At 38.8% G+C, this 23656-nt stretch overlaps 2 protein-coding genes across 3 annotated transcripts in view; both read left to right on the top strand.

The window, feature by feature from the left end:
- anxa1a (annexin A1a) lies at positions 1-6117 on the top strand. Its single transcript, XM_051673445.1, has 13 exons — positions 1-70; positions 515-607; positions 1139-1223; positions 1330-1424; positions 1517-1630; positions 3615-3705; positions 3809-3888; positions 4188-4244; positions 4327-4420; positions 4535-4630; positions 4866-4924; positions 5086-5208; positions 5394-6117. The coding sequence occupies exons 2-13, from the start codon at positions 539-541 to the stop codon at positions 5445-5447; spliced, it is 1017 nt and encodes a 338-aa protein (XP_051529405.1). The 5' UTR covers positions 1-70; positions 515-538; the 3' UTR covers positions 5448-6117.
- A 3774-nt stretch (positions 6118-9891) lies between these two features.
- Positions 9892-23656, top strand: part of mfsd3 (major facilitator superfamily domain containing 3) — a 40718-nt gene continuing 26953 nt past the window's right edge. Inside the window, exons 1-2 of one of the 2 annotated variants that reach the window (XR_007894800.1) lie at positions 9892-10082; positions 10559-11291. Coding sequence is in view for 1 of the 2 variants with exons in the window: in XM_051673419.1 (XP_051529379.1) it covers positions 10601-11291 (691 nt within the window). In the remaining variant the exon portion in view is untranslated. The remainder of the gene's footprint in view (positions 10083-10558; positions 11292-23656) is intronic. The other variant, XM_051673419.1, reaches the window with a different exon arrangement.

The following is a 23656-nucleotide window of genomic DNA, read 5'->3' as shown; positions in this document are numbered from 1 at the left end:
GTGTGGTTCTGTGAGTATAAATACCACGGAAGATTTCCTCCTACTCCCTTGCTGTGTGCGTCCAGTCCTGGTAAGTGGGGGAACTGAGATTTTCTTTACTTTTTAGGCATCGTTTTACAAGCCAAACAGTACTGTCTATACTTTTATATATATTTGCATATATTTGACATGTTTGTTTTCTTGAACAATAAAATGCTATGTTATGCCATTCTGTTCCTCAAGGAGATTAGAAACATTGCACAGCAATTATGTTGTTGTAAATCTAGTAACTCGCCACTGTCGCCAAAGCTCCTCCTGCAGTTTTCATGAACTGTATGTTTTTGGCTTCTGTTTTGGAATGTGTATGTTTAAAGCTTGTAGGTCTTTGAAATGACAGTCTGTGATGTTTTGTTCGATTGGTAATTCGTGTACTTCTTATAGGAGCAATGATAAGTGCTGGTGAAAACTTTTTTTCTGGTATCCTGTCTTTTAATATATGTATTGTTTTTCAACATATGCCAACACTTATGTTTAGCTGTTGAGTTGCCAAGGTGCCAACATGTCCTTCGTCAGTGCTTTTCTCGAGCAGCTTTCCTATCAGGGCATGCAAGATGTGCAGGATATCACAGTAAGTTTGCATCACTGTTTCTTCTAACTTACTGGAAAATTTGAGCACCACCAGACAATGAGTCAGTGCTAGGAATGTATTCCACTCCCCTTTCTGGCCTCATTCAGTCTGTTAAAAGGAAAGAGCTTCAATGTTTCTGCATTTCTTCTAAAAAATTATCTTTTATTTTTTATTGAATAGACTAATGTATATCTTACATTAGTCTATATATATCAGAATCAGAATGAGCTTTATTGCCAAGTATGCTTACACATACAAGGAATTTGTCTTTGTGACAGAAGCTTCCAATGCACAAACAATACAAGACACAGATAATAAAAAATAGAACAAAACTAAATATAAGTGGATAGAAAATATAAAGTATATATAAAAATACACAATAAGACATAAAATATAATGCATATATAAATCTGTTATATATAGTTATGTTGTCCAGTTATTTTGTTTGTATGTTGTGTGTGTGTGTATATATATATATATATATATATATATATATCAAATCATTGTAATAAGCTTCTCTCGTGTCTTTAGGAGGGACAGGGAACAGTGAGGCCCTTTGCTCAATTCAGTGCTGCTGCAGATGCAGCCGTCCTAGACAAAGCTATCAAGGCAAAAGGTTAGGTGTATGTAGTAGAGAAGTATATATGTAGATATAAAAAGTACATCCTCAGTACTGCATCGGTCCAGCCCTGTTGACAGCGATTTCTGTCTTATTTTCTCAGGTGTGGATGAGGCCACAATCATTGAAGTGCTGGTCCACAGGAGTAATGCCCAGCGCCAGCAAATTAAGACTGCCTACCAGCAAGCCACTGGAAAGGTTTGAGTCACACACATTCACTGGTCCTGAATTTGAAACATTTTTCTCACCGGATCCTCACTTACCTAAATGATCTCTTGCTTTCTGTGTAGCCTCTGGATGTAGCCCTGAAAGCTGCTCTTAACGGTGAACTGGAAGATGTCGTTCTGGGCCTAATGATGCCTCCAGCTCAATATGGTGCCTTTCAGCTCAAACAAGCCATGAAGGTAATATTTTCTTAAGACATTATATGTCTGACTATAAGGATGGGTATTTTGGAAATAAAACGACATCTTCCACAAATTCTGTCTGTCCTCTCTCACACAGTTATGTTTTCACACTTGGGTCCCCTTAAAAAAAAACCTCAGACCTCTTTAAATGGGCCAAAAAGTGAATCCGTGGACTTAAAAGTTGGCTCAGATCTCTTTTTGGTCCATGTTGCATTCACACTGTGTTGTTTTGTGGGACCCAGTCCACTTTATCACATAAAATATTTATGATAATTATTATGTTTTGGGCTATATTTAATGCTAAGAGTACAATCAGCTCTACATAATAAATTATGAGATTAATTAAACATGTTAAATGCTTTTAAAAAGAATAAGCAGCATGAGTACAGGGGTCTGTTTTTAATAAAACTTCTTTAATTGTTCTTCCGCATCAATAAAACATCTGTATAGTAATTACACTCACTGAGCACTTTGTTAGGAAGACCTGTACAAGTTTTTATTCATGCGCTTATCTAATCAGCCAATTGTGTGGCAGCTATGCAATGCATAAAATCATGCAGATATGAGTCAGGATCTTCAGTTAATGTTCACATAAACCATCAGAATGGGGAAAAAAGTGATCTCAGTGATTTTGACCGTGGCATGATTGTTGGTACCAGACGGGCTGGTTTGAGTATTTCTGTAACTGCTGATCTCCTGGGATTTTCACACACAACAGTCTCTAGAGTTACTCAGAATGGTGCCAAAAACAAAAAACATCCAGTGAGCTGCAGTTCTGCGGACGGAAACGCCTTGTTGATGAGAGAGGTCAATGGAGAATGGTAACTCAGATAATCACTCTGTACAATTGTAGTGAGCAGAATAGCATCTCAGAATGCACAACACGTCAAACCTTGATGCAGATGGGCTACAACAGCAGAAGACCACGTTGGGCACTTTATTAAGACCATAGTGTTCCTAATAAAGTGCTCAGTGAGTGTATATATAACATGTTGTTTTATTAAAAGAGAAAACTATTGTATTTATTGGCAAAATTCAACAAATTCAATCATGGTAGATTAGTTATCCTCACAACAAAAAAAGATTGATCACATTTAATGTTTAATCTCGAATCTTGCACAGAACACTGAAGAAAGATCTTTGAGTTTGTATGGTAACCTGTTATAGCCAACAATTGCAGTCCGAACACTGAATTAAAGGTGCTGTAAGCGATTTTAGCCGTTTTACTTCCACGAGATTGAGCCATTGGATTAGCCACGCCCCTTCTTTCCAAAGCTTTATTGAGACCAACATCATCCAGAAATGGCTGTTAAAAACAACAGCAGCAAAATAGCCCCCTCGACTGAAAATTTTATAAACAACATGGCTTAAAAATGGCAGTAAGTCACAATAATTCACTGCAACTAAAATACTCTGAGAACATGCAAAATGTCCGCGACCTGCGTACATTTATTTTTATTTTTTTTGCTGTTTACAGAGTCTAGAGCTTTAACAGAGACCGGTGAGATATCTTACAACACTTATTTCAGTAATATCTCTCAGGGAGTAGGAACATTTTTTGTGTACCTTTCCATGAACAAATCGCTTACAGCACCTTTAAGATACAGACTAGAGAAAAGGTCTAGCGAAAATACATTATTTATTAAGTTTTACATCTGCATGGTGATAAAGTGCAAAGTACAGGTGAATTAAAAGCCAGACCAACATCACTTTCTTCAATACTATTCTAACATGTCAGGGCCAAACATCTTTACATTCACTTTGTGTTCACAATGCACATTATTAGCGAATCGAACCACAGGCTGACAGCGGACAGTACTCAGACTACCTCACGAGATGGTCTTGGTTCAGTTCACTTTGAAGGGGTCTGAGATCATTTGAAGTGTTTACATATGGTTCAGAAATTGAGATTTCTTATGGGTGGTATAAATCAAAGTCTTATTAGAAACAATTGTCAGTTACACTGTCATTTTCTCTCCAGGGTTTAGGCACAGATGAGGACACACTTATCGAGATTTTGGCTTCCAGGACCAATAAAGAGATCAGGGATATAAAAGAGGCTTACAAACAAGGTAACATCAGTGCTCATTATCTGCCACTTATCCTTTAGGTGCATTAGTATGTAAGTTTAGTATAATTATCCTATGAAAAATCATGTGCGGTTTATATTTATAGACTATAAAAAGGATCTAGAGGCGGACATCAAATCTGAGACAAGTGGAGACTTCAGGAATGCCCTTCTTTCTCTCTGCAAGGTTGGCTTTGCTCATATAGTTGATCCAACTTCACAGTGTTTCTCAACCCTGCTCCTCACATCCCTCAACATTGCATATTTTGGAAATCTTCCTTATCTAACACACTTAATAATACACAACAGCTCACTAGTAGAGTGCATGCATGACATGAATTGGGTGTGTCATATTTGTGAGACAAAAAATATGTGCAATAGTAGGGTGGGAGCCTGGGAGGGAGGGGGGGAGGGAGGGACTGACTGAGAAACAGTGTTCTAGTACAACGCTAATGAAAGTATTAAACTTTTTACATTTTTTCTAAGGCTGCCAGGAGTGAAGATCGAGTTGTGCAAGATGACATGGCTGACAAAGATGCCAGGGTAATTAAATGTGTTTTGCAAGTGAGTATTTCAAATCTTTTCATTTATTTACATGTCTCTTGACATCTCATTCTTTCTTTAGGCCTTGTATGAGGCAGGAGAGAAAAGAAAAGGCACAGACAGCTCTGTGTTTATCGACATCCTCACTACAAGGAGCGCTCCTCAGCTGAGGAAAGGTATGGATGACCTGCTAAGCCTCACTATTTTCACGATAGGTCTGCAGTTCTCTTCAGATCCACTTTGCCAATAATACATGTCATAATTTGTTGTCTTGTACTCTTTATATTAAGTTTTCCAGCAGTACTCGAAGTACAGTAAGGTGGATGTTGCAAAAGCTATTGATCTGGAGATGAAAGGTGACGTTGAGAAGTGCTTGATTGCTGTTGGTAAGTCTATAGGAGTGCTTGCTACAGTACTACTACAATTTAAACACCATACCTCCCATTTTCTATGACCTGGCTTGTATCACTTGAGAAGTGTGTATGTTCTAAGCTACTAGTGTCACTGAATTGCAAAAATAATGGTTTCCAGACAAACAAATAGCCCTGCCCAAACTCCTGCATTCAATTTCCAAATGAAATGTTTGTTTCACTGTGGTTGATATCATCTTTTTTTAAACAGTGAAATGTGCTGGAAACAAACCTGCATTCTTTGCTGAAAAACTAAATCTAGCAATGAAGGCAAGTGTAAAGATTTTTCATCACATAACTTTTACCATTTACATCACTGATGTCAAAGTTTTTATAATTACAAATTTGTAATAACTTTTCTCAATTAATCTGGAAAAGAACTGACTGACTGTAGCAAGGACCACATTGTGTAATGTCTTGTGTTTTCACAGGGCTCTGGTTACAAAGGTAAGATCTTGACCAGAATACTGGTGAGCCGCTCTGAGGTAGACCTGGACAAAATCAAGCAAGAGTATCAGAAGAAGTTCAGCAAGAGCCTCTACCAGGACATCCTGGTAAATAAATTAGCTAAAAAAGAAAAAGAAACAAAGTGATTAAATTGACTGCTGTTAAAAGAAATTTAAATGTGGATTCTTTATATTTAGCTTTCATCATTTAACTCTTTGTCCATCCTTGTTTTGCTATTCTGTAATTGAAAAAGATCTTAATTTTAATGATTGTGTGTTTCATTTGTTTTTAGGATGACACAAAAGGAGACTATGAGAAGATCCTTCTAGCCTTGTGTGGCAATTAATTAATTATTGCCAGTAATATGTCGAACCCTCTTGCTATCAGTATATAAAGTTTACACCCCAAATACCTGTAACAGATTGGATAGCATTTTGATAAAAAAAAAGAAAAAAAAGAAAATCTTCTCTGAATGTATACATAGCGAAGTTTATATAACTTTAACTTTAGAAAGTTAAAGTTGAAAGTTATAGCTTGCTTACTGATTATGCAAGTGTGCTGATTTGTTTGGTTTCTGAGATGTTCTGTGTCCCTAGGCAGAGTATACATGAATAATAATTTTCACCAACATGCATGTGAAACTGAAAATCTTAGTCCACCAGTTCTCAAACCTAATCACGTCCAATGGATTATTTTAAAAAGGCAGTTAAGTTCCACCATTGAACAAAGTTAAGCCTAAACTAAAATTGTTTCCATTTTTGCAACAGTTCATAGTTTGTAATATGCATTTTTGTATTATTTTGTGCAGTCTTGCCTGAATGAATGACTATAGGCATTGGCTTAGTATGTAATGTTATAATACAGCAGAGCAAACTTTAAAAAATCAACTATTCTACAGCTATTTCAGTTATTCTTCATTGTGCTCTTCTTTTGTATAATCTGAGACTTTAAAACCGTATGTCATTCTGTGACCACAGCTCTGCTGACAACAACTGAAATAAACCTGAACAAATGTATTGGCGGCCAAGTGCAATTTTTGTAACCTAGCCTGATGTGATTTTTCTGTGTCAGCCTTACTTTCTATAGTATACAGTAGGTATACAATTGGATATTCTCAGGGTTGGGAAGTATTCCGCTACAGATTACAGAATACATACTGTAAAATTTCATTTGTAATATATACCATTAGATTACTCAAGGTCAGTAACGTAATCTAAATACTTTGGATTACATCTTTAGCACTGGCAGATTTTTTCACTACTTTTGACACTAAAAAACTAAATAAAGAAAATACACCACTGTAAAAATACATTCTCTGAAAAAAGCCTATAGATCTTTTGCAGCTTTGCTACTTAAGTAAATTTGTAGAAAATTTGTTTTAAGGATTTTTAGATATTTTTTACAGGAAAACAATATTTAAATTCTCATTAAGATTACAATTTTTGCAATACATCTTTGCCCTAATATCAAAGTTCTTACTAGAGAAAGTTATGCTCTAACATCAATTTTATTTATAGAATTAATTATAAAATATAATCGCACCTGGTAACAGATGTATGTAAAGGCAAAGAATAGCATTTTAGCTTAGCATAAAGCTAAGTGTTCACATGCCAGTTTACACAAGGTTAACTATTTTTGCTGCTCCAAACTTCAAAACCCCACAGAGTGTACACAACGACATCCTTTTCTTATTGTATGTGGATTCTGTTCATAGAATGAGGCAGAAAATTATTTTTTTGAAGCTTTGACGTTAAAGGCTACATTGGTTAGCATTTCTTGTCAAAATACTCTAACTGCATAAAAAAACATTGACATGGCATGTAATTGTGTATTTATTGGATTTATGTTTCATCTGTCAAAGCGTTTCAAACTGTTTTTCATTAAGCTGTAGAAACATGATGTAGCTACTCTAGTAAGCTCCCAAGGGAAAGTTCCTCACTGACGTCATGTCCACCTTTTCATTCACAACATTATGGTTTGTTTAATTCATATGAGCGCTTTCACAAAGTGCTGTTCAAAAGCTTCTCGGATCACATCATTTATATGAATAAATATTTTTCAACTGAATAGACTAAGTATTAAATTAAACAAATGACAATAAAATACAAAATAATCTCTTTATCAAAATACTTTTTTAATTTAACTGTATTCTGATTATCAATTATTTCAGTTGTAACTGTAGTGGAATACAGTTACTAATATTTAGTATTTTAAATACGTAATCGCGTTACATGTATTTCCTTACCCCCCAACCCTGGATATACTGTATATAAAACAGGGACGTGCCATCCAAGCAGGGTAAGCAGTGCTTACCTAACAGAAGAGTTAAAAGAAAAATGACACTATGAAATATTTAAATACAATTGTTAATATAAACTACTGTTTTCATTCAAATTCGTCATCTTTCATCTCAGTTGAGCAGCACAGACAGTTATTACACCCTCAGGTATAAGTACTTTATGTTATGCTTTCTCTGACTTAGATTCAAAGCATTGTTTATCGCCCTTTCATTCAACATTATTCGTTCATTCAAAATGAATCACTCCCGCTACTACAAATGACCAAGGTAAGCGTGCTTACCTAAATGAGTAAGCCAATCAGAAGCGCCTTCCTTCAGTCTCGCAATCTGATAGGCTAGATTTTTGTTTTGCGTCAACACGTTCAAGTTCACGTAACTAATGCGCTATTCGGTGCTAAAATGGATATAGTGTAAGCATCGACGACCCTCGCGGATTTAATTAAAAGTTAATTTCACGTAAAAATTGAAAAAAGCCGAGCGGGCGACTTTTACAACAAAGTGACAGAGATGTTCATTCGCAAGGAGAGACGCATGAATTTTGTGTTCCAGTAAAGGAAAGTTAATATGTTTATTAAAAATTTGTGTTATCGACACTAGGTCATTGTTTCTGGTTAGTCTGAGGCTATGAAGTGGTGATCTGGCAATCATGTCCTTCTTGTTTATGCTCTGTCTCTTTTATATTTCTAACGTTAGGGCACAGCATCTGTTTAAAAAATATATTAAGGAATGACTGCCGTGTTTACGTTACATTAGCCTTGTGCATTCAGGTTAAGACTGTTGTCTTTGGTGGTCAGATTAGTTAATTGCTGCTGTCCATTCCAGTGTTTCTGAACTGTGGGAAGAGTGACGTAGTGAAACTAGTAACTTTTTCTTTTTGTTGCTCAATAAAATTGGATGGGCCAAGTTTTCGCCCAATTTTTTTTTTTTTTTACCATATTTTCCTTAACAACAGAGAAGTGACGCGTTCAAACACTTTCACAAATCAGATTTTTTTTTTTTTTTTTTTTTTTTACTATTCTATAAGTAAATATTTGAATATTTGAAGTAAATATTTGAAGTCAAAGAATATGTCTGATATTGTGGGTGGGCCTGGGTCTAATTTGGGTGGGCCTGGCCCACAATTGGTTGCATGTCAAAACAAGCTCTTCTGGCACTATGGTTCATTGTATGATTTAATGAACATAAACATGCTCGGCTCAATATATGACAATCGTTTATTTGTGTGATATGAGCAATATTACTGTCCTGAATTTAAAACAATTTGGTCATGAAGTTTGCCACTGTGACATAATTGTTTCCATTGACTGGTGGGTTCTAAGGCAACAATCTATAACATTTCCGCGGCATTAAACTCACCCGTATCACGCGTTTTGGGCACAGCGTTTAATAATGTGTATTAAAAATCTTTGACGCTTGCCCAGTCTCAATGCCCACGGCACTTGCCTGATATAAAATCACCCATTGCACAGACTTATGTTGCAACAATTGTTATCATCTGTATTATATGATATCTAAATATGAATTACAAGAAATAAAATGTTACCATAATTGAGTTAGCAGTCACTCTATGATTGTAGATGGTATTGACAGTATTTGCTTTATTAGTTCATGTCCTGTCAGCTGATCAAGTTCCGTTTCCCTGGAACACAGACAAATGTATTAAAATAATTTAAACCTTAAACAATGTTTACTCTAAAGATGGATCATACATTTGAAGGCGTGTTTGTCAGGGTGGGCCCCTGTGGAGCTGAGCCCAATAGGTGTGCCCACTGGTCAACCACAGATAAAAATCTCAGAATAAGACGTCCTGACTAGATATTTATTTATTTAGGATTTCACATGCGATCTTTGCAAACATATATAAGACTGTTCGTGTTCGTGAATCCTCTTGAAAAAGGAAACGCTTGGACTGCAGTACCGTTGTTATGACGGGTGGCGCTGTTGAATAACTAGCTGTGAGCTAGTTGGTGAAAAGTTATTAATATTCATAAGGAAAGTGAATCCTGATTGCCAGCCCAAGCCTAACCTTACCCCTTACCAATCAAGTAGTACTTTACTCATAAATATGAATGACTTTCATTTCATTTCATTGCCACCCCACGTTTCGGAAATCGGCGAGTGGCCGAAAATAGAGATCTTTTACACTTTTCATCAACTTCCGCGTTTTTACCATAGGAGAGAGCGTAACTTTCAACTTGCGTGTTAGGACAGTAAGTCACCGTTTGCGGATACCATACAAATGAATGAGGAGAGCCGTAAACTGACACCTACCTGTCGGAAAGTTTTCCCACAAAGAGTTCATTCCATAAGGATTGCCTAGTGTAACAGATGTTGAGGATTAACAGACAGGCTGTCAATTAATTAAGTGATGAGCTGTTTCATCACAAAAGCAGTTTATTCAGCACACTGAAACATCTCTATAGACATCATTTAAAAAACGGCCCCTGGTCTCCTTGCCAGCGTACTGCCCATAGAATGTCTTTAGGATCGCCGCGTTATGCATTGTTTTTCTGCTAATCTTATGTGTAAATTGGTAGAAGGGCTCTAGCGGCCGTCAAAGTGGTGGACGCTGATTGGTTGAATTGGTGTGTTGCGTCACCAGCTCCCGCGGAAGTGCTGAGGATTGGAAAATAGAGGTTATGCTGCAACGAGCAGCACAGCGCGTGAAGGAGACGTTTACCTGTAAATACATTTAGGTTTTTGCAGTACTAAACTGTGTTTTATATAGATTTCTATGCATGTAATTTCTGTTGTTGTTATTATTGCTAATTGAAAGTCTCCCTCAAGTAGAGCTAATGTTCAGAGAGTCAAGGGCTGTTTCTCTAACTGTAAATGAAATCGTTATTGCGCTTGAAGTTGACATTTGAGTGTCTAACGGTGCGCAGAATACTTTGTTTATGAAATATGTCTAACGGCACAGAGTAAAGTTTCGTTTCGTGGGTTAAACCCAGCATTTCTTGGCTGTGATGCTGTGTTATTGACCTGCATGAATGAATGAATGAATGACATGTGCAGTAAATGAATTTACTCTGCTGGTAATGTACGGCCGTTCTGGCTTTTAGTTAAATAGAAATGTGTTTAGTCCTGATAGAAAGCTATTTAGTCCTAAAAAGTACATTAACTCAATATGCAAACCAAACACTCTGTGTTCTTTCCAGAGTACAGCCATGAGCTGAGGCTCTCCAGACCTGCCTTTCTCCATGATGAACGACAAGCTGGTGTTCCTGGGTCTCCTTTACTTCATCCAGGGTATTCCCTATGGGCTGCAGTCGTCCCTGCTCCCGGTGTACCTACGAGGTGCTGGTCACTCCCTCACTCGCATCAGCCTTACCAAAGTCCTCTATTTCCCCTGGGTGCTCAAGGTCTTCTGGGCTCCTCTGGTGGACCATACAGGCACCAAGCGCTGCTGGTTGGTAGGCACGGTGGCTGGTCTGGCCCTCACCTGTCTGCTCAGTGCCACTATATCACCTGATGTTCAATACATGGGTATAGTGGGCTCCCTGCTGGCCATGAACGTGCTGGCATCGGTGCAGGACATTGCAGCAGATGGGGCAGCTGTGCGTCTGCTGAGGGGGCAGGGAGAGCTGGGCCTGGGGAACACGGTGCAGGTGGTGGGGTACAAGGCTGGGTCTGTGTTTGCAGGAGGGGGGCTTCTGGCTGTGATCGATGTGGCAGGCTGGGGATGGATGTTTGCCCTGTTGGCCTGTGTGTACGGTGGTGTAGCTCTGTTCGTGTGGGGCGCCCCGGTGTTGGATGGAGAGTCTGTGCGGGGACAGGTAGAGGGACGGAGAGGGACGAGGGATGCGATGAAGCCATGGAAGGTGTGGAGGAAGCTGTTGTCTGTGCCAGGAACAGCATGGACAGTGCTCTATGTCCTTACTTACAAGCTAGGTAAGATATTTGATGTAGTCAGAATTTAGCATTTGTTTAAAAAGTTTTTTTTTTTTGGGAGAACCATGGTGGGGGTGGGGGTGGGGGGGGGTTCAAGTGAGTGATGGCCAGACCTTTGAAACTCCAAAAAATCACATAAAGGCTGCATAAAAGTAATCCATATGACTCCAGTTGTAAAATCCATATCTTCAGAAGCGATAAGAAAGGTGTGAGTGAGAATCCGATCAATATTTGTCCTTTTTGTTTACCATAAATCTTCACTTTCATACTCACATTTTCACATGATGAGAGAATTTTCATTTTTGGTTGAACTATCCCTTTAAGTACATTTATCCTTTAATTTCCCCCCCTAAATAATTCAACACACCTGTCAGAAAAACTTGTGCTTTTTTCTTCTTCTCCCATTGCAATAATAACTTGACATGCTGTTTAGCTTTTCAGTGCATTAATTCTATTCATACAGTTAATACTTAAAGGTGAAGAGTTTAATTTCTGTGCCACCAAACAGTTTCGGCCCCTTCCACCCCATTGTTCTGCCATTGTTTTGACAAACTAGTCAATTCCTTTCTAAACAGCTTATTACAGTTGCTCTTCCCCAAATTCACACCATTTGTAGAGCCAGAAGTTGGCATGTTGGACGGATCAAACAACCAGAGTAATGTATTGAACACCACAGCGCCACATTGTTTGTTTAAACTCTTTGAAAAGTCAACCTACGAATGGCTTACTTATTATCGTCTTTGCATATTAATCTGGGATAGGAGAAAATACTTAAACACTGATTAAAAATTATTTACTTCACTTTTAATAAGGCTCCATATGCTCAGTTTCCTTCAAGTTTATGGTCAGTTTAAATGAATGTGTTCTGCCACTAGATGGCAGTCTTGTCCTTTATCCATTCTTGTTATCACATTATCCAATGAGAAACCACAAAACATCAGAAAACCACAGTGGATTCATCCAGTGGTTCTGAATGGCTTCACTGAAATCAATATTAAAATATTTCCAAAGGAATGCATCTTGGAGCACTACTTGCTGGAGGGACCTTGTGAAGTAATCCCAGAATGTGCTCTTTGGTTGGGTTTCAATCATGAAAATTAGAAAAAAAAAATATATTTCAGTCACGTTTATACTTGTGCTTAATCACTAGCCTAACTTTTGTGTCATGATCTGAATACAGAATACAGGCATAAATGTCAAGCTAATAAGTCACTTTCAATGAGCTGAATTTGGTGTTTGGCACCAGAAGGGGATTATGTTAGGATTAGAGTCTCTTTGTGTCTGTGGCATTTTCCTAAAAGCTGAAGTGACAAATATGTGCAGCAGTGTTTATGAATTTATTTAGCTTGTGTCGCCTCATTTGTGTGTAATGTTTTGTGTCATATTTAAGCAATATCATCTTTGTGAGGTGTGCGTGTGTGTGTGTGCGTGTGTGTGTTTGTAACTCTAACAGAGAGAAAGAGAGGTGGCACAGTAATCGGATGAACTCCAGCAGACGAAAGCAGACAGGACAAGTGGCAGCTCCCCCTTAATCTCTGTTATAAGGTTTCTCCCCCCAATCATCATCATAATCGCCATTAAACAGCACTACAGATGACATCATTTATTTTACTGATGCAATAACATAATTCCATTTCAAGTGTGATAGTATTTCCCTATAATATCAATAAAAAGACATTAAAAGCACTTTAAAAACCATCTACAACAAAAGCACTATCATAGGGATGGTGAGGATATAAAATTTAATCTCTGGCTTAGAGTCATAACTCAATACTTCATATAGTTCAAGTGTCAGTTTTTAAAAAAAATTTTTTATTGGGCTTTTACCTTTTACTTGGTCAGTAAAGTATAAAAGTTGTAGAAAACGATAGGCAGAAGAAAGGAGGGGTGGGATTGGGAAATGGCCCGAGCTGGATTTGAACTCTGGCAGCCCAAAGCACAACTTGCCAGAGAACGTGAACTACTCATTGGTCCATGATACAAACCATTTTTTACTTAAAGGGGTATTTTACCATCAAATGAAAATTCTATCATCATTTACTAACCCTCATGTTTTTCCAAACCCATATTAATTTTTTTCTTTTGTGGAAAACAAAAGGAAATGTTATGCCGAATGTTAGCCTCAGTCAGCATTCACTTTAATTGCATTTTTTCCCCCAGACACTGACCACGTTTACATGCACTTAAGAAAACTGTTAATTCCAGGGTTTTTGCAGAAAGCGACGTTCTGAAACGTCATGTAAAAGAGAACACCGATTTCCTTACCCCATTTCAGGGATTAAGAGAAAGCGGTTGAACACACCTAGGTTTCTCCCGGAGAACGCGGCTTAATGTGGTCTGTTAAACACATAAGCTGCATTTTGATGGGTCTTTGAAGAGTGCGACAGAACAGATAACAAAAGTCATATGATGGAGCCCAACATCAAGTCAACACAGCGGAAATAATTCAACCTCTGGGACTACAGCGGTCAGAGCACATTCACTATAAACTATACCCATTTATATACTTCACGTTCGTATATGTGCACATACACTGGGGGAATCCCAGAGTTTTATGTTAGAGGGAAACCCCACTATTGCAGCGCAATTCTGCCGCAGGTCGCAATGCAAAGTCACGAAAACAAAAAACGGCAACAACTCTGGAATATTTATTAAAAAAAAGCGAAGCAACGGAGGATAAAATAGCAAAGTCTTCCTCGAATGCCATGTTTGTTATTTACACAAGCAGCGTGGGGTAATTACGTTGCTTTCAAGAAAGCTGCTTACTGTCGGAGCCGCATGTACAGGTGCATCTCAATAAATTAGAATGTCGTGGAAAAGTTCATTTATTTCAGTAATTCAACTCAAATTGTGAAACTCGTGTATTAAATAAATTCAATGCACACAGACTGAAGTAGTTTAAGTCTTTGGTTCTTTTAATTGTGATGATTTTGGCTCACATTTAACAAAAACCCACCAATTCACTATCTCAAAAAATTAGAATACATCATAAGACCAATAAAAAAAAACATTTTTAGTGAATTGTTGGCCTTCTGGAAAGTATGTTCATTTACTGTATATGTACTCAATACTTGGTAGGGGCTCCTTTTTGCTTTAATTACTGCCTCAATTCGGCGTGGCATGGAGGTGATCAGTTTGTGGCACTGCTGAGATGGTATGGAAGCCCAGGTTTCTTTGACAGTGGCCTTCAGCTCATCTGCATTTTTTGGTCTCTTGTTTCTCATTTTCCTCTTGACAATACCCCATAGATTCTCTATGGGGTTCAGGTCTGGTGAGTTTGCTGGCCAGTCAAGCACACCAACACCATGGTCATTGAACCAACTTTTGGTGCTTTTGGCAGTGTGGGCAGGTGCCAAATCCTGCTGGAAAATGAAATCAGCATCTTTAAAAAGCTGGTCAGCAGAAGGAAGCATGAAGTGCTCCAAAAATTTCTTGGTAAACGGGTGCAGTGACTTTGGTTTTCAAAAAACACAATGGACCAACACCAGCAGATGTCATTGCACCCCAAATCATCACAGACTGTGGAAACTTAACACTGGACTTCAAGCAACTTGGGCTATGAGCTTCTCCACCCTTCCTCCAGACTCTAGGACCTTGGTTTCCAAATGAAATACAAAACTTGCTCTCATCTGAAAAGAGGACTTTGGACCACTGGGCAACAGTCCAGTTCTTCTTCTCCTTAGCACAGGTAAGATGCCTCTGACGTTGTCTGTGGTTCAGGAGTGGCTTAACGAGGAATATGACAACTGTAGCCAAATTCCTTGACATGTCTGTGTGTGGTGGCTCTTGATGCCTTGACCCCAGCCTCAGTCCATTCCTTGTGAAATTCACCCAAATTCTTGAATCGATTTTGCTGGACAATCATAAGGCTGTGGTTCTCTCGGTTGGTTGTGCATCTTTTTCTTCCACACTTTTCCCTTCCACTCAACTTTCTGTTAACATGCTTGGATACAGCACTCTGTGAACAGCCAGCTTCTTTGGCAATGAATGTTTGTGGCTTACCCTCCTTGTGAAGGGTGTCAGTGATTGTCTTCTGGACAACTGTCAGATCAGCAGATTGTGTAGCCTAGTGAACCAAACTGAGAGACCATTTTGAAGGCTCAGGAAACCTTTGCAGGTGTTTTGAGTTGATTAGCTGATTGGCATGTCACCATATTCTAATTTTTTGAGATAGTGAATTGGTGGGTTTTTGTTAAATGTGAGCCAAAATCATCACAATTAAAAGAACCAAAGACTTAAACTACTTCAGTCTGTGTGCATTGAATTTATTTAATACACGAGTTTCACAATTTGAGTTGAATTACTGAAATAAATGAACTTTTCCACGACATTCTAATTTATTGAGATGCACCTGTATATGGGAGTAAAGAGGACATCGCTTATACAGTGCATGTAAACCGAAATGCTGGTTTCTCGCAATAACCCACTTTCTGGTGTCCATGTAAAGGTAGTTCAAAATGAATGGTGACTGAAGCTAGCATCTCCTTTTCTGTGCCACAGAAGAAAGGTATGGACCAACATTAAGGGTGAGTTTATGATGACCGAATTTTCAGTTTTGGGCGAACTATACCTTTAACTTTTGTTTTTCAAAAACGGTATATAGTCAGACATCACATAGAAATGCCCTTTTGAATTCAGAAACTAAAATTTGAAAAAGAATGTTTAGTGGATTTAAGAAGGATGGAAGTGTCTTAAGACAACAAATCAACCACATTTTCATCCTTGTGTACCGTTCAAAAGTCCTATTGCATCACAAGTTGTTACCAAAGTGTGTTGTATATAGCTTCTCTCAGCCCAAGCTTACATAAAGGGTGATTGGGGGGGGGGGGGGTCACAGAACAAAGTCTGCACTGGCATTGGAGGATGGTGGTGGGATAGAGGGGGCTGGGAATGGGCCAGAAGTGGAGCTTCCCTGGGAAGAGTCCAGGTGGAGGCGGGAGTTACGGAGTGTACATGTGGGGGGGTCAAGCCGTAGGTCATCTGTCTATCTCTCTCGTGCACACACACACACACTCTTTCCCTACATATATACATAATATGTATTCACACACACACATACATTATATCGATAGATTTAGCCTGATGCTGCCCTCCCTCGCGCACACACACATACTCTTTCCCTACATTTATACATAACATGCATTCATACACACACTTACATTTACATTTATATACATTATATTATACAGATACATTTAGCCTGATGCTGCCCTCCCTCCATCCTGAACAGCAGGGGCCAGGGAAAGGAAGGGCTTATGGGGCGATTGAGGGGTGATGCGAGCTGGAGGCAAATATTTTTCAGAGGGAACGCAGAGGACTGCAGGGGGGATGAATTAATGAACACCCACCACATGGTCAACTATGAGAGAGTGAAGGAGAGAGAGAGGCAGACAGAGAGATTGTGGGGTGCATGGGGCATCGGGTATGATGAGAGCAAGAATAGAGAGAGATGGAAAAAAGACAAACAATGGAGAAATATATAACTGTCTTTTAGTTGACCTACATTTTTTCCCCCATTGTCTGGTCATTGTATAACTCGGGTGTGAACATTAAAAAGGCCCTGCATTCTGTTTAGTTATGTGAACTTACATCACGTGCTTAGAAAAGGATGCTTCTCTGTTTCCTATCCATACCACTGTATCTTCCCTCACTCGCATAACTAACGGTGGAATTGATAGTTCTGCTTGGATGCTCTTGTTTTGTCCAAACAATTATGTTATTGTGTCCCGGAATGTGTAACCTAGACCTTTTGCGTTTTCTAAGTCTCCGTAGAGACTTGTTATGGTGCTTGTTGTTGGCCGAGGAGCTTTTACAGTGGAATTGTGTGACCAGCTCAAGTACACGCAGATGCAGGTACACACAGCACAGTGACTTACACTACCGGTCAAAAGTTTTGAAACACTCATTCTTTAAAAAAAAAAAAATAAATATATATATATATATATATATGATTTTTTAAATAATTTTAGAATAATAGTAAAGTCATCAACTATGGAATAACATAAATGGAACTATGGGAATTATGTTGTGACTAAACAAAATCCAAAATAAATCAAAACTGTGTTATATTTTAGCATCTTCAAAGTAGTAAACCTTTGCCTAGAATTTGCAGACATGTACTCTTGACATTTTCTCAACCAACTTCTTGAGGTATCACCCTGGGATGCTTTTTAAACAGTATTGAAGGAGTTCCCATCTATGTTGGGCACTTATTGGCTGCTTTTATTTATTATTTGGTCCAAACATTTTTTTTTTTAATACATTTTAGTTTTATAATGAAGTAAATTAATATGGTGGCACAATGATATTTTTGTCTACAAAACTAATTTCAAACATTTAAGCATACGCCTTCAGATCAAAAGATTTTTAAGATCATGAGAAATACACTATATTGCCAAAAGTATTCGCTCATCTGCCTTTAGACGCATATGAACTTAAGTGACATCCCATTCTTAATCCATAGGGTTTAATATGACGTCGGCCCACCCTTTGCAGCTATAACAGCTTCAACTCTTCTGGGAAGGCTTTCCACAAGGTTTAGGAGTGTGTTTATGGGAATTTTTGACCATTCTTCCAGAAGCACATTTGTGAGGTCAGACACTGATGTTGGACGAGAAGACCTGGCTCGCAGTCTTCGGTCTAATTCATCCCAAAGGTGCTCTATCGGGTTGAGGTCAGGACTCTGTGCAGGCCAGTCAAGTTCTTCCACACCAAACTCGCTCATCCATGTCTTTATGGACCTTGCTTTGTGCACTGGTGCGCAGTCATGTTGGAACAGGAAGGGGCCATCCCCAAACTGTTCCCACAAAGTTGGGAGCATGGAATTGTCCAAAATCTCTTGGTATGCTGAAGCATTCAGAGTTCCTTTTACTGGAACTAAGGGGCCAAGCCCAGCTCCTGAAAAACAACCCCACACCATAATCCCCCCTCCACCAAACTTCACAGTTGGCACAATGCAGTCAGACAAGTACCGTTCTCCTGGCAACCGCCAAACCCAGACTCGTCCATCAGATTGCCAGATGGAGAAGCGTGATTCGTCACTCCAGAGAACGCGTCTCCACTGCTCTAGAGTCCAGTGGTGGCGTGCTTTACACCACTGCATCCGACACTTTGCATTGCACTTGGTGATGTATGGCTTGGATGCAGCTGCTCGGCCATGGAAACCCATTCCATGAAGCTCTCTATGCACTGTTCTTGAGCTAATCTGAAGGCCACATGAACTTTGGAGGTCTGTAGCGATTGACTCTGCAGAAAGTTGGCGACCTCTGCGCACTATGCGCCTCAGCATCCGCTGACCCCGCTCTGTCATTTTACGTGGCCTACCACTTCGTGGCTGAGTTGCTGTCATTCCCAATCGCTTCCACTTTGTTATAATACCACTGACAGTTGACTGTGGAATATTTAGTAGCGAGGAAATTTCACGACTGGACTTGTTGCACAGGTGGCATCCAATCACAGTACCACGCTGGAATTCACTGAGCTCCTGAGAGCGGCCCATTCTTTCACAAATGTTTGTAGAAGCAGTCTGCATGCTTAGGTGCTTCATTTTATACACCTGTGGCCATGGAAGTGATTGGAACACCTGAATTCAATTATTTGGATGGGTGAGCGAATACATTTGGCAATATAGTGTATTTCAGTCAAGTGTTTCAAAACTTATGGCCGGTAGTGTACATGAACTAGGAGGAGCAGATGCCCCTTATAGTTGCCTGTAGCTTAAGGCAGAGAAAGCTCAGGCTATTCCCATGCTGAGGACTCTGGGGAGTTTGAGATGTGTATCATAGTGCTGGTTTTAGTCAGCACCTCACACTACTCGGCTTTTACACACTTTTGTGATTGTCAGTGAGTGTGCATGTGCCTTTTTATCAGGTGTGGTGGTCTTCTTGAGGGTGAGCATTGATATCTTGAAGTGTTCTTTGCGGTTCTTCAGTGTAGTTCTTCAGCTACTGTGAGGAGTGGAAGGGCCCCAGTGCTCCAACATGAAGTCATTGAACCCTGCAAGATATACAAATTCTGATAACAACACTTTTGAAAGTTCTTTCATTATTTCATTTGAACCATGGTTTTACTACAAATATTACAGTTCATCTATGGTTACTGTAGTAAAAACATGGTTATGGTACACTCAGTAATTTTTTTTTTTACTCCTAATTTAAAAAGATTTTCATGAGATGAAGACTCCAGTCATACCAGTAACCTTATAAATGCTGTTTTATTCTACATGGTGTGGGTCCCCTCATGGGGGCTGCCATGTTAGAATCATGACCAGCCGAATACTAATTGCTTAATCTCAGTAAATGGCCTGTTATTGGACCCTTTACTCATGAATTAAGTAGGTGTACTGTATACTGTAATACTGTAATCATTTACTCACTCTGATGTCATTTGAAACCTGATGTTTGTTTGTTTTTTCATTCACGTTTAGGCTCGTTCTTAATCGCTAAGGAAAGATTTTCATGTAAAGATATTTCAACAAATAACCTAATTTTCCGTAATTTTTTCTCACAAAGCTATTGAATGGATTTAGAAGACTTGGAATATAGCACAAATCATATATTAATTTTTTTAGTTTGACAGCCCTTCGTTAACGTCTACTTTCATTTTATTGAAAATAGCGGCCAGGATGTTCTAATAAATTGCCTTCTTGTATGTTGCACATAACATAAATAAATCATACGGGTTTCAAAAGACTTGAGTAAATGATGACAGATCCATTTTGATGCATTTCCGGGGATGTGCGCCTCGTTTTAAGAGCGGTACAAGCTCAACTTAAAAAAGCGTCTGTTCTGCTCCATTCCATTGCTGTCACTGGCTGCCTGGGAGAACCGCTTTTACTCCATAGTAAAAAGACGATGGAAGATGTGAGATGTCGCGCCTGTGAAGACCAGTGTCTCTACTTTGGCCTCTGTTGAAGCATCCCAACATCGGGAAATAGTGACCGAAGTTTAACAAAGTTCCTGATCGCATCAGTGCAAGATGATATGTGTGTGCGTCATCTCTCACTGTAAATTTTATTATGTGTGTTCAGCACATTTCAGCATGGTTTGTATGTGTTTGGCTCATTTCAGCGTGTATTATATTTTTTGGGCTCATATCTGCGTGGATTACTTTTGAACCAGTCACAATATGAATCAAGCTTTGCAAGGGATCTGTTATTGAAAGATGGGATGGTTAAAAACAATATTGGACCCAACCGCAAAACCGTAAGTAACCAATTTCATTCATGAATGTTTCATATGTCATGATTGTTTGATATTTATAGTTCATGGAAGCAATGTGTTGGATTTGTATGTGTAAACCCTGAAATGTAGCTTTTCATTGTAGTGGAGCTGGTTCATTCTCTTCCAACTGAGTTTCAAATATGGCTGTATTCGAGGGGCTGCACAATGTTAGCCAGTCTTAACAGTGGTCATTTACATTGAAGTTTAAAGGAGTCACTGAGGCCAAAACAGATCATTTTAGACAGAAGGCCAAAGACCGGGTGGAAAACGATCAATTAAAACAACTTTGAAAATATAAAAAACTTACATTATATATGGACCTCAGGGATAATAATTTTTTAAAAAGCATGTCATGACACCTTGAAGTCTTTTTCCCTTTAATGAACCATTCAGTTCTTATCAGGTTCACTGTTCAATGATTACCACATGACTGTGGTGCCCTCTTTGCTGTTTTAGACTTTCCATCTCTTTCTGTATCTGATGTCAGTTTTTTGTCTCATCTTTCTCTGTTCCCCATTAGCTATCATCTGTACTGTAGTTGAACTGCAACAACATCTCTCTCCAGCTCTCTCTCCCCCTTCTCTTCCCTGTGCCTCCCCTGTTTTGCTTCCCTCCACTTTGTGTTTTTGTGGAGGTCTAATGAAATCCCATGTGAAATGGACAGTTGTTGCTCTGAAATTATTTATAGACATAAATAAGCAGCCTTGTTGTTTGTTTTCGATCACTGCTGGAAAAAGAATTAGTTGAAGCAGCATAGGAGAAAAAGACAGAATGCTGAATAGCATGTCCAGACTCCACATACAGTGTGAGAGGATCTACAGCACCTCTGAACTGTTCAATTTCACTACAGGAATCACCATGTTTACACTATGAACATTTATTCTACATGGTTCCCTTGAATATATTAAAACCATGGTATAAATGTATTAATAACCGTATTAACAATGTTTTTTTTAAATGTTGTAGATTTTATACTAAATCTTATTAGGGAAATGAAAAATCGTATCCCTAATCCTAGCAATGATTTTTCATAGCTAAGAACATAGTGTAGTTAAGAAACCATATTACTCTGCAAAGCCAAAACACAGTAACTACACATTTTGTCAAAAGTGTCTCTCAATATATCTGTCCTGTTAAGGATGGTTTTTGTTCAACTATACTCGGATTCAGATAAAACGGAGTGTGACTATATTATAATCAACATTTGTGGAGTCCCCTAGGCATTTATTTTATTGTCTTTGTATATGCTTGGTTGTTTTTCAAAAAATGTGGTATTTTTGTTTTGTTGTTTTTCTTTACCATTTTTATGCTACTGACACACAGATTTATCTTCCTCTGAAACCTGGAGACAACAGTACTTTTAAATCACTTTTTTTTTTTTTTTCATTTGGAGGAGGTTAAAAGTTGGATGACACAAAACCGTCTCCAGTTAAACGACAAGGAGACAGAGATCATTATTTTTGGTCCTACCAGTGGTAGGGATATAATAAGTGGCTTAGGTCTATGGGCTGCTAATCTACAAATGCAAGTAAAGAATTTGGGTGTAGTTTTCGATTCAGCCCTTAAATATGACAAGCAGATAAAGGCTGTTGTGAAAAGCTGCTTTTATCAATTCTTTCAGTTAATGACCTGGAGAAGGTGATACATTCTTTTATTTCCTCCCACCTGGACTACTGTAATGCCCTCTATTTGGGGACTAGTCAGGCATCTATGTCATGGTTGCAGTTAGTCCAGAATGCGGCAGTCAGGCTTCTCACAAATGCCAAGAAGAGGGACCATATTTCACCTGTTTTGGCCTGTTACTGTTTTGTTATTGGTTACCGGTTCAATACAGGATTCAATATAAGGTCCTACTATATGTTTTTAAAGTGGTTCAGGGAATGGCTCCTGGTTATGTTACGGATTTTGTTAATCTTCATTACTCATGTAGATCGCAAAGATCAGCTAACCAACTTCTTACGGTCCCTCGGTCGTGCTTAAAGGCGATCGTGCATTTTCTGTTGTTGGTCCGAGGTGGTGGAATGTTCTTCCACTCGATTTTAGGTTTTCCTCTACTATCTCCACTTTTAAAGCTTGTTTAAAAACCTATCTGTTTTCCCTGGCTTTCAACACTTGATGGACACTGTGTGTTGTGATTTTATGGTTGTTTTATGTTTTATTTTTCTCATGTTCAGCACTTTGGTCTGTAGTGTAGTTATACAGGGGTTTATAAATAAAAAAGACATGAAATGAGACTTGGTTGGACAATGAAAAAACTTTGAAGCCATTTTTCTCAAGTTTGTTGGGCAGCATAGTTATTGACAATGATAATGAGGAGCCATCCATCCTTGTTCAAATACCACAGTTAAACTATAGTTATACAGTAATTATGGTAATTTTTCACAAGGGTGAGGCTACAGCTATTGTTGTATTCCAGCCATATACAGTACATTTTCATAAGAGAGAGGCTACTTCTGACTTTCCTTACATAAGTCTGATTCTGTCTTAAATGAAGCAAAGACAGATATGCTGAATGTGGGAAAATGAGTCCAAATGTTCTTAGTTTCCACCACATTACAGACTTTACAATATCTTTTACAAATTGAGTTCTTCTGTCAGGCTCAGTCTCCCACAAAGAAAGCGATGTCAAAGTGTTCACGTGGCGCTGTCAGCGACCGTCGCAGAACTCTGGCGGAAGCGTCTGATTTTTGATTTGATTTTCTGTTTTTTGTTTCTCACCGGTTTTATCCCGGGGACCCCAGAAGCGCAGTGTCTGTTTGACGGCGGTCTCAGAGCTGTCAGTCAGTGGGCTGTCTCGCTGTCGAACTGAAGGCAGACTCCATAAATAATGACAATGGCATTAAATAATACACGGTGGCGGCTTACCGAGGCCTCCGCGTGCCTGCTATCATGCAGCGACACAGGAGTCAGCGCAGTAAGAGCAGTGTTTTCTCTTGCAGCTTCTGTCACATTTGTCTAAATTTAAGTGAAAAACTCTCTGAAACAAGAATGACTGGAAGGCAATCCAGGCACAAATAAACAACTTTTAAATTGTAAAGTGTGAAAAATGCGACCTGTGCTCGGCTCTTTTTCCCCTATTCTCAGATAACAAGTGTTTTATTTTTTGGTAAGTTTGTGTTGTAATCTCTGAAATCAGTATCAGGA

The sequence above is a fragment of the Myxocyprinus asiaticus genome, chromosome 3 (assembly GCF_019703515.2).
Source record: "Myxocyprinus asiaticus isolate MX2 ecotype Aquarium Trade chromosome 3, UBuf_Myxa_2, whole genome shotgun sequence".
In the NCBI taxonomy this organism is placed as follows: domain Eukaryota; kingdom Metazoa; phylum Chordata; class Actinopteri; order Cypriniformes; family Catostomidae; genus Myxocyprinus; species Myxocyprinus asiaticus.
This window is presented reverse-complemented; position numbering and strand designations above follow the sequence as displayed.

Bases quoted from the DNA above. Each gene is read 5' to 3' on its own strand.
- anxa1a (XM_051673445.1), top strand. From the start codon at position 539: ATGTCCTTCGTCAGTGCTTTTCTCGAGCAGCTTTCCTATCAGGGCATG. The intron at 4,631-4,865 runs GTAAGTCTATAG...TTTTTTAAACAG, and splicing joins GAAGTGCTTGATTGCTGTTG to TGAAATGTGCTGGAAACAAA. The intron at 5,209-5,393 runs GTAAATAAATTA...ATTTGTTTTTAG, and splicing joins GCCTCTACCAGGACATCCTG to GATGACACAAAAGGAGACTA.